Genomic DNA, 11,444 nt, shown 5'->3' on the forward strand with positions numbered 1-11,444 from the left:
AGAGAGCAGGTAGCATGGCGAGGTCTCTCAAGATGTCCTGTACTTCGCCACAGACTGTACTTAGTTTAAATTTAATGCCTATGTTTATTATTCCAATTGTTAATTTGTGTGTGTAATTTGTGTTGAAATTGTCTTGAATTAGTCACATCCTTTACCTGTTTGTTTTTTGTCTCCATTGCCTTTCAGCTTAATGAAAACCTTTTTTTTAATGTTCAAAATCCAGGGTTGATGCTAAGATTATCTGTATTTTAGCACCAGGTTCAGCACAGTGGGCTAATAGCTCTTTGCATGTGCTTTCTTCCTGTCTAAGGGACAGTGGCATCCAAATCGCCCTGTGTGGATGATAACGGGACTGAGTCCGAGTTTGCTACCTGTGTGGAAGATAAAAGCAACAAGTCTAGGTTGTCCAATTCTACTACCAGAAATAGAATACAAATCAAAGAAAGTCTCTTTAAAATATTGTAGAATGTTTTACAATTATTACGTCAATTGTGGAGCACTCTTGCACTGATCAGAGTATCCACATTCCAACTTTTAGTTCAGGGCAAATCTAAGATCAGAAAGGTGATCTTACAATGTAAAATGAAGATTTTTACACAGGTTATAAAAGATTAAGAAAAAGAAAATCAGTTTAAAAGTCAGTTCCAAATCCATCACACATCACTTTATCATCACAAAATATCATGTAGTGGTATATTTTTTACTCATTACATCTAATAAAAAAACCTACATTATTTCACTTCCCACTTTCTAAAATGTTACTCTATAAATCCCCAGACAATCTGTACCAAAAGTTCCTAGCAATGACTCACACTGGTAGCATCCTTAATTTAAGTTTGGCAAGATAGCTTTAGTGGACAGTGCACATGCATAAATAGCATGAAGGTACATTACATGGATGCATTAATACATTCTATAATTAATTTTATCCACAATATTACAAATGAGTAACAATTAACTGCACAAAATTTTTAATTGTAATCTCTTATATTATTTCATTGCAAGAAAAATTGACACCTGTAGTCTCTGCTCATTATATATATATATATATATATATATATATATATATATATATATATATATATATATATATATAACATTACATTACCTTACATACACACACACACACACACACACACACACACATATATATATATATACAAGTAGGCTATCAGTTTCTTTATGATCACTTATAAATACCAGTTCCAACACCATGTTCAAAACATTAACAGTGTTCTGCAAATACATATGGTATCAAAACCACAAGAGTCAGCTTAATATGAACAGAGGGATAAATACATAAACACATATTTGACATTGTTAGCACTTTGGTTAACTGCAATGTTCTACCCAAGAGTATTTTAAAGGTGACTTGTCACACTTAGCCACACAAGGCATCCACCCACTCTGTTCAGTTCCACACCCTCCATCTAAATCGCTCTATAAAGCATCTCCCCTATTAGCCTACTATGTGGTGCTCATGCAAGTACAAAATAACTGGCAGGAAGGAAACACCACTTTGTACAGAAGCATTCTGACTGGTTAATACAACTGGACCATGTCAAAATTGTAGCTACTAATTACTGACCCAGGGGCAGTAACAGAATTTTATCTACCATGCAGATATTTCTCCATCTTATTCTCAAAAGGTGTCTATCCATAAATGTTTGGTATGGGATGAAAATTAAAACATCCTATAGTGTGGAGAAGGCAGTAGCCTACAAGCTCTGATGTATATTTCTCTATTTCCACAATCGGCAAGGCAACAACAAACTAAGACTACAAAAAAACATTTTTACAGCATTTGTTCAGATTCTTTCATTAAGTTATAGCTAAATAGTCATGAAGGCATTCTGCCCAAAGTGGATTGTGCATCCTTTGAAATGTTCCAATTTGTATACAATTTAACAAAAGATTGCATTATGTAGCTCATTACCAAGCAAGTCGAACCAGAATCAGAGAACCAATCATTTGCAGAAATAAATAAATAAATAAATGCACGCAGGGGGACCTTCCCTGCAATACCAGTGAACTTGACTCTGCAAATTATCACATGTAATCTTTACTACAGCCAAATGGGGCTAGTTTCATTTAGTTAATAATATCAAATCAATGCTTCATGATCAATAAACAGTGATTAATGGGAGTTGACACAAAAGATTACATAAATTAATTACACATGGAAAAAGCGCTTAAAATGTGAGCATTTTTCTTAAACCATGCCTTTCACTATATAGAACACTGATTTGTGCATGTGTTCATGTTTGCAAATTGTATATGGCCAAACTAGGTTTACAGGAGGTAACATATGTTAAATATTTAGACAGAATGTGATTATGCCAGAATTTGACTAGCCCATTTTAACATGGCCATACATGGTCCCGCATCAACCTCGAGCACAAATGCATGCACACACACACATGCGCACACATAATTTTGGGTGTATGTTTTGCCAATATCTCTACACTCTACTATTGCTTAACTTCCTTGGGTTTATTTCTTTCTTGCTAATGTCTGTGTTTACTGCTCTGTTTCTGCAGGGACACAAAGGCAGAACCTCTCACAGATCTTCAGCTCCTCAGCAGTGATGAGATGAACCATAGTGATCAGCACTCATCTTTTCCATTCACACAGAGCTTGTGCCAATCACTCTTGTCCATGCTAAGGATAATTTTCAGGATACCACAGGAGTCATGTCCCATAGCTACAGAAACAGGAACAGACATACACAAAATAAATCAAACTTTCTGTAATAAATTACAAAATTCCACTACTGAAATACACATGCTACTTGTAGAACTCTGGGGGGAGGGGGGAGGGGGGGAGAGAGAGAGAGTGAGTGAGTGAGTGAGTGAGTGTGTGTCGCACTCTTATGCTGCTGCCTGACCTTAATGACTTTATCAGCACCAGAGGTCAGCAACCAGCTTCTGGTCGGCTCATAGTGCATGTGCACCACTGCATGTTTGCTATCATGGAATGTTGCTGTGGGTGCCCGTCTTACAAAACAAACAAAACCTTAGTGTCCTTTAGTGATCAGACCACACAGCATGTAGATTTGACATCAAAACACTGAACAGGTACAAAAACAAACAAGTCTATCCATACATTCATCAAGACTTAAGGCAGTAAATAAACTATTCATTCTGGATAGAACATGTGTCAAGCTGCAGTTCCAAAAAAACAAATTAGCCTTCTTCCTGCTCCAACATACCTGAATCAACAGCTAATTATTAAGCACTTATACAACATCGAATTACAAAAATTAAATAAAGTTCGAATGTACTGTAATATTACCGTCTTGTAGTCAACTGCTGCCATAACAAATCTCATTTGCAATTACAATAATTAAAAATAATAAGATAAAAATAATCATAGTTTTGTATCTTTTCAAATAATATTACATAAAATATTAAGTTTGCAATGAAATAAGATTATATCATAGTGAAGACTAAGATTGAAATTCCTATTCTTTAATCAACTTCAGTTCTACATGATAGTGAGTGGAGCCTTTAGAGCAAACAGCATGTTATGTGGCAACATAGAAAGTAGCTGCTGACTGAATAGCACTCTGGTAACTGTGAAAGTGGTTGTTGCTGCTCTACTGACACTGAATTCCATGTGGAGAATATTTTTTGAACTAAAAACAGTTATAGCTGAAATGCAGCTAACTACTGGAGCACCTTAAGCCCAGATCTGCAAAAAATAGTCGGCAGATAAGTAAAATATGGTGTTCCAACAGTATAAAGCATTTTTATGGAGGGCACTCACTCCTCATCGGTGATGGACTCATGGCAACTGTCACACACCCGCACCTCAAACTCAAAGCCCAAGAGTGGGATGGTGGAGCGCTTAGATGAGCACTTCCCACAGACAGCCTGTCCGCACTTCCTGCAATGATGCTGGGGGAAAAATAAACAAAAAAATAAATAAAAACAGGCATACCTTCAGCTATGGCCCACAATGACAAGGGGAAGATAGCTTAGATGCTTCTTGAATAGCAATAGTCCATCTGTGAAAGATTTCTCGCATTGAGTTTATATAGTGCCCCCCAGTAAACATGAAAAATTTGGTGAGAGTTATGAGAATGGTACAAACATGAAAATAAAATGTATGGCATAGGTATTTAGGTGTGTAGTATGTGAGAAGTGTGTGTATGAGAAGGGTCACCTGTCGCAAGCCAATCTTTTTAGTGTCCCACATTTGTTTAAAGTTCCAGAAGAATGGCTGTTCACACTTCTGACAGGAGTCACTGTCAAGCCATTCTGGAGTCTGAGAGGAAAGACAGAGAGAGACAGAGAGAGGGGACGGACGGACACACACGCAAGTGCACGCACACACACAAATACAAACAACACACACCTTTACATGACCATTCTTGTGCACATTAGTTTGCTTACACAGCACACGTGAGCAAATCGGTCACCTCTTGTCGTGCAACATCCATGTTCCAAATGACAATTCCTCCATCAGACCCACAGGAGATGAGTTGACGAGTATGTGGAGCATAGCACAGACCCTGTACCCTCTCACTACACACACACACACACACACAGACACACACACACACACACACACACACACACACACACACACACACACACACACACACACACACACACAGAGGCAAAAGCATGTGCATGTGCGCACTCACAAACACCCCTTAAATTCATAACAGAAATCACCTGCACATCACTTAACAGTATTAATATATAGAGCATTAATATATAGAGCATTAACATATAAAGCATTAACATATAAAGCATTAACATATAAAGCATTAACATATATTCTCTATATATAGAGAGCACTACTGTCTGTCTTGAGAAAGTATGTATATGATAGTCAACTTTGTTTTATTTATGTGTCCTGTTTATGTGTCTCCATATGTGTATACTTTGAAGTCTGTTTAGTTCTTACTTGTGTCCCTGGAGTTCAATGGCCGTTCCTTTCCGTCCCCCAATGTCCCACATAATAATGGAATGATCTGAACTTCCAGAAAATAAGACCCTCTGTACTGGGTCCCAATATAAAGCAGTCACATTGCCTGCACACACACACACACACACACACACACACACACACACACACACACACACACACACACACACATTCAAAGAACAAAGATAATACATCTATTAAAAACAAAAAAGTAAAAAAAACAACAAAAAAAAACAGGTTTCTTTGTTTCACTCACTGTGCTCACTAATAATAATAATAATGCATTTCATTTTGAGTCTAAAATATAAGGATTTTATATAGAAATAAAAATAACTAATAAATAAACATAACTTAGCTGAACTAGCTAAAGTGCATTTAAAAGCAGCACCGGCCAGCCATCAAGCAACTTATAGCAATACTCTCATGAAAAGCTCATGAAAGTATATACTATTCTCATGATCATATAGACTTAGCATGTCTTATTTTTTAGAAAAGCATATGTATCTTTTCATAAAAGATAATGTGCAATTTTAGTGATGTTACTTATAAAATACATACCCGTGTGACCTTTGAAAGTGGTGACCAGATTACAGTTATCTTGCTCCAGTTTCAAAATAGTCACTTGACCAGAATAGTCACCCACAAATGCATGTCTGGTCTCCACATCAAACCTAACAGACAGCTTTTCAAGGAAAATGCCACCGATGTCTCCTAACCTCTCACAAAGACAAAATAAAGTTTGTTGTGATGTGGCAATGTGAGCCACTTTTATGTCTGTGTACAAAAAAAACCAAAACATTTTCATTGTGTTCAGATAATATTGTTTTAAGTAAGGGCATCTTTAATATGTTATAATATTACTGTGTTATTTTGACTTTACTAAATTGCAACTGTTTGCAGAGACAAAAAGCAAACTACACTGTAACACTGCCTCCATTACATGCTTAAAAGAACTGCTTTAATTTCAAAGGTGTCTCTAAATGTTGGTATGCTGATAATCTGTGCACGTTAGTGTTTGTGTATGTGTCATCGTCACTTACTAGACAGGAGGACTGTCTCTACTTGAGGCGATCTCAGGCATCTTACTAGAATTGATGGGGGGCAATATCAGTATTTTTTCTGTGATTTCTCACTATAACAGTTATATCCTAGCACACACTGCCTTTATAATTTATAACGTCAATTGCTGCAATGCTCTGAGCCAGTCACCTCAAGTCCCAAAAAGTATCACGTATGTAGGGTACTAACTGTTCCGTTAACATGACCCAACAGGAACCATGCACTCTTCTTTAAACTGTGAGAGAACAGCTAACTACTATACTCCTCAGTACCCATCCGGGACATCTATATCAGATATAATGTATTCTAACCTGTGCATAAATGTTTTATTTCTAGTACTGTGACAAAAGATTCATGACAAAAACATCTCAAGATTTTCACTCCTCAGAAAGCAACAACTTGTGCAGTTTTCTGTTTTTTGCAGTAAATGATCTGAAACTCCGCACTATACTTTCTACCAATATTCATTGAATAAGGTTGTGTGTGTGTGTTTGTGTGTGTGTGTGTGGTGTTAAAGGATACTGGAGTCCAGACACCCATGCTGTGGTTCTGTAGGTGCCCAGCTGCTGCCCACTTTCTGAACAGTGCCAGGTAAAGCTCTTATCCTGGCCTGTGCTTAGGACCCACTCCATCTCCAACACAAATAACACCACAGTAACACCACCCTGATGAGCTACACACACACACACACACACACACACACACACACACACACACACACACACACACACACACACACACAGTTCAGCAGAACACACACATACACACATCATGGCCACAAAAAAAAAATAAAAAAGCGTCAAGACTATGCATAAGTTCTGTGCATACTGTATGTTCTCAAACAAAAATGGGAAATAAACTGTCACAAATACCATAAGTATGACTTTATCATGTATTATAGCCATGTCCACTCTACTCACCTTGATACGTACGAGCTGGTGTCATTTTATTGTAGTCTTCAGACAGGATAAACTCCTGAAAAGATAGGAGACATCATACACACAAAAAACATTTTAGATTAGCATGCCAAATAAAATAATCACGTGATCCAAATATTTGTGTAGAGCCATTATACAATTAAAGCTTCTGCCCACAGTAAGTCGTACCTTAAGGCAACAACATCTTTAGAGTGCCTATAATAGCTAACAGTACAGAATTATACTTTATTATTTGTAGGGTCTTTTGTATGGCCAAGACCAACAATCTGAAAACCTCTTACATTCTGTGTATGTGCTTTTGTACATGAATGTAGGTTTAGGAATCTTGCCCAAGGACTCGTATTGGTATAGTATGTGGTACCTCGAAGGGGGATTGAACCCCAGTACCCGCCAGTGGGAGAGGCAGCATTGTTACACACTACACTTTATCAACCACTACAAATGTAAATTACACTACATTTGAATGCACCACATGCAGTCAACACTAAATTACATTACATTTAGAGGCATAACATTGGTCCATGTATCCATCAAAAGAACATCTGATTTACAAGTACATGACAAATGTAGTGGTTTCATTAGTCGGAACAATATCTGAAGTGTTCGGCAAGTTAATCATAGCATGTTGTGGTGTAGTAATACTGAGGTTTGGTAATGAAAAACAGTCTATCTGAACAGTTTTATAAGTAAAGATTAGTTAGTGACTGAGGCATGTAACACATTTATGCTGGGAAGTATACATTCTGTTAAACGCAGGATGTCCCTTCAAAATATGCACTATTGATTCTATTTTCTGGTTGCTTAAATGATAACACACAAGAAGAGATCCTGCTATACTGAATATCATCACAGATGTCAGACACAAGGCCGCAGGCCAAATAAAGATATCTCTGGTATCTTTTTAACACATGCACGCACACAAAAATACAAATAGCTGCAGTGCTGGTTAGTGAACCGAATGTAATATTTGTGAAGGCCACACACGTTAAGGTTTTGTTTTGCTCACTCACAGAGACGACTCCATTGTCCATCCCAACAGAAATCCTCCTGGTCTCTGGGTTGAAAGACATACACGAACAGGGAGCTGCAACACAGCGGGTCAGTAATCATGACAGCTATAAACACAAACACACACACCCAAAAGCAAAAACACTGAGATACAAACATACAGAAACATATGCACAGGCACACCCTTTACTGGCTGAATGTGGACTGATTTCACAATCACAAAACAGTTTTGAAGACAATGTGGACTAGCAACAGGAAATATGCATGCTCAGAGGAGAACTGGATACAAGCTCCAGCACTGATTTAACCAGCCTAAACATGTACACAGTCTCTGACACAGCACTCGAACAGTAGAGAGGTAATGTACAGCACGGCCATCTATCCTCTCCCAAGTCACACCTTCCACACTGAACCAGGGTAGTCCTGCTTAAATCATAATGTAGACTGATATGTAACAAAGAGATGGAAATGTGCTATCCTAGTCCATTTTAAACAGATCAGCACAGTCCTCAGTCCTGTTAGTACTGTTGTGAGACATTAAATGTGAATTTGAAACAGGCCTCTGACCGCCATTATCAGGAAATGTCTAATAAACTTGGATTAAATGACAAAGTTCATGTTAAAGTTCATGAATCGTTGAACGTTGTTTCAACAGCAATTCTTTGTTGTTGTACCATCAATCAATATTTATTTATTCTAAAGCAAATGATTGCCCAAGCCCAAAAGAACTAGGCCATTAGGTAAAATTATGAGTTCTCACTGACAAATCTGTCAAGCAGTTTTGCTTGTGATAATGATAATTACTCAGTGAGGGATCTGAACACTCCTGGCTCAGCTAAAGCTCTGTGGTCAGCAGCAGATGAAGTGGAGCCAACTCACCTGGCATTGTATGGTACACACTGGGCCAGTACTGTCCACTATCCCTCTTCAGCCAAACTCTGACCGTCCTAAGAAAAACAGACACGATTTACTAGTCCATTGAGTGCAACTATCAATTACAGTAATTACAACTTACTTGTTATTTCATAGAGTTCTCAAAGAACATCAAAATCCTGGATTTTTATCCACACCAATCCAATACATTTATTTCAATTTTCTGCCCTGTTAAACTTCAACCAGCAGGCGACTCTCTACCCAAGATTAAAACATTACAGCTGTGTAAACCTCCTCTGTACTGTTGTCTAGACAAATGTGTGCATTTCTGCTGGCAGAATTTCCATAAGGCTATGCAAAACATAGTGAATTTGCATTTAAAATGAATACAGAAGGAGCGTTAGATAGTCATCCTGGAACGTTTCCCAGCTTCACGCTATATTAATTGTTAAGATTCTGCACAGTAATTGTGGTTTCAAAACAAGGATTAGCCATGTCATTTCAGTTGTGAAGCATTTTATCATATGTACCGCGTAGTTTGACCAAACAGATGACCGTGCCAGCTGGACTTACCTGTTAAACAAACCCGGCACTTGGACGTTTAACCGTAGCTATGTTTTGTAAACACGCCTACATTACCGTATATTTTAATCCCAAATTAGACGGTTTTAATCGCCATACCTGTCTTGGGAGACGCTTATAACACCGTCTTCCTTCGGGATGATCACGGCCGTGTTCACCACGTCCTGAAACGCTTCGATCTCACTCAGCAAGACAGGCGTCCGAGCCTGGGCAAGAGGGCGGATTTCGGCCGCCATGGGGAAGTTAACGCTGCGTTATTTCGGTCCTTTTTCGAAAACATAACACCCCAGCGTGACTGCGGTGGTAAACCGTGTCCCCCTGTCCCCTCCCCAGGTTGAGTCGGACAGGGATGCTGAAGGTCAGCTGACCAGAATAGACCTCGGCTAGTTACTCACGACGCCCTTCACTATTCAAACCGCTGCGTCCTACAGGCGGTATTTTGTAACGAAGCAAACCCACTATATTTTAACTTGACTTCTGGCACAGAAAATGATATCCCTGCGTTACTGAACCTCAAACACTCAGGATATGAATAACCGGAAGTCAAACGTCACCGTATGTAACAGAATGGAGGATATTGTAATAATCCTAAAATGATGCAGCGGGATAATATAAATTTTCGTGCCCCGTGCTTGTATATGGTGATTGTTTCTTAATTCGAGCAGTCGACGAAGTCAGTTTTATTTTTTATGAATTTCTTTGTGTCACAACCAAGCCTGACCGTCTCGCTCACCAGTTTGAGTTTGTTCCTCGGATCTAGAAAAACCGATTTGTGTCACCAATAAGTCAAGAATGTGTCGCGCCTGCAGTGTGTATGTGTAATGATTCTGTAATATGAGAGTAAGAGCTGCAAAAGGTATTGAAAAAGAGAAGGACGGGAGGATACTGTGGGATACTGGAGATGCAGCACTCTGTTGAACTTAACGTGATGGTGCAGGTGTGTGCTGGTTTCCACCTCTTTTCCTGCAGGTCTTGCAGGACAAATAGCCAGTCTTTAGATACGGAAGGAGAAGAACACGTGCTTGTGGATAAAAGTCCACAATATAAATCTTAAACAGAATTTCCATCTCGCATCTGCCAAAAAAAAAAAACCCCGCAAACTAGCATGATTGCAATTTGCCATGCTATACTAACACTGTCATGACCTAGGAGAACATACTTTTAATGATTATTACTAAAATTGAGAGACTAAAATTGTTAGACTGAGACATGGGGACTTAGAATATTTTGTAATAATTATTTCCTGGATACTTCGGTTTTATTGTCATAACAATCCATGTGGCCTGACCATGGAGTTGGAGCGTTGCACAAGTGGCTTGTGATTTGCCTGTACAAAAGAGCTTCCACTAAGTGCCATTTATTTTGGGTCATGTTCAACCATTAACTAAATAAATGCACAATTATGTAATTACTTGAAACTTCAGAGTTTAATGACAACAACTTATTTCTCCTTGCACTTAGGTTATGTTAAAGTCAAGAGTGGTATCAGTATCTTAATTACAGCATAATGTGCCCACACCCGATTTATTTATTTATTTATTTGTATTTTCACTCAACAATAAGGAAAGAATGTGAACACACTCTATGGTTACATCTTAAGCATAAGTATACCTTGAAAGACATGGAATTACTTTCATGCTGCTTTCTAGCAGTGAGTAGGCTGTATGTGATTTATATCCACAGTACTCCTAAAAATATTTAAGCATCCTTGCACTAATTTAACATGTGTTCACATTAAAGCTATTTTTAGGATTTTTTTTGGTCTTTGCCATTGGCTCTTGGTCTCTATTAAAACTTCACACTTGTAAAGGGAAAGCTTTTTGCCTTTTTTGAGTGCACATCAAATTACTTTCAAACAATACTGGTAACTGACGCTTATTCGCCTACTATGTAAAACAGTTCTTGTATCTAACCAAGAAATATTCTAGTTCTTGCAGATACAGCTATCACTAATTACCAGGACTGGTGTCAATTTCATGATTTCTGAATCAATACATGAGACCATCTGATGATTTAATGAATTTAAAAAAAAACCCAATAATTTCC

General features: G+C 38.1%; 1 protein-coding gene across 1 annotated transcript; it reads right to left on the minus strand.

Moving 5' to 3' along the window:
- Window positions 1-1,654: 1,654 nt before the first annotated feature.
- On the minus strand, window positions 1,655-9,929 carry wdfy2 (WD repeat and FYVE domain containing 2). The gene is made up of 12 exons (XM_027023298.2): window positions 9,498-9,929; window positions 8,823-8,890; window positions 7,946-8,019; window positions 6,918-6,972; window positions 6,520-6,670; window positions 5,497-5,609; window positions 4,918-5,044; window positions 4,424-4,529; window positions 4,168-4,269; window positions 3,769-3,899; window positions 2,888-2,996; window positions 1,655-2,704 (listed from the first exon to the last, which is right to left on the minus strand). Exons 1-12 carry the CDS (start codon window positions 9,632-9,634, stop codon window positions 2,675-2,677), a joined length of 1,203 nt encoding a protein of 400 aa, XP_026879099.1. The 5' UTR covers window positions 9,635-9,929; the 3' UTR covers window positions 1,655-2,674.
- Between the last annotated feature and the right edge of the window lie 1,515 nt (window positions 9,930-11,444).

This window comes from Electrophorus electricus, chromosome 25 (genome assembly GCF_013358815.1).
Source record: "Electrophorus electricus isolate fEleEle1 chromosome 25, fEleEle1.pri, whole genome shotgun sequence".
Taxonomy (NCBI): Eukaryota; Metazoa; Chordata; class Actinopteri; order Gymnotiformes; family Gymnotidae; genus Electrophorus; species Electrophorus electricus.

Bases quoted from the DNA above. Each gene is read 5' to 3' on its own strand.
- wdfy2 (XM_027023298.2), bottom strand. From the start codon at position 9,634: ATGGCGGCCGAAATCCGCCCTCTTGCCCAGGCTCGGACGCCTGTCTTG. The intron at 8,891-9,497 runs GTATGGCGATTA...TGTTTTTCTTAG, and splicing joins ATAAGCGTCTCCCAAGACAG to GACGGTCAGAGTTTGGCTGA. The intron at 3,900-4,167 runs GTGACCCTTCTC...TTTTTCCCCCAG, and splicing joins AAAAGATTGGCTTGCGACAG to CATCATTGCAGGAAGTGCGG.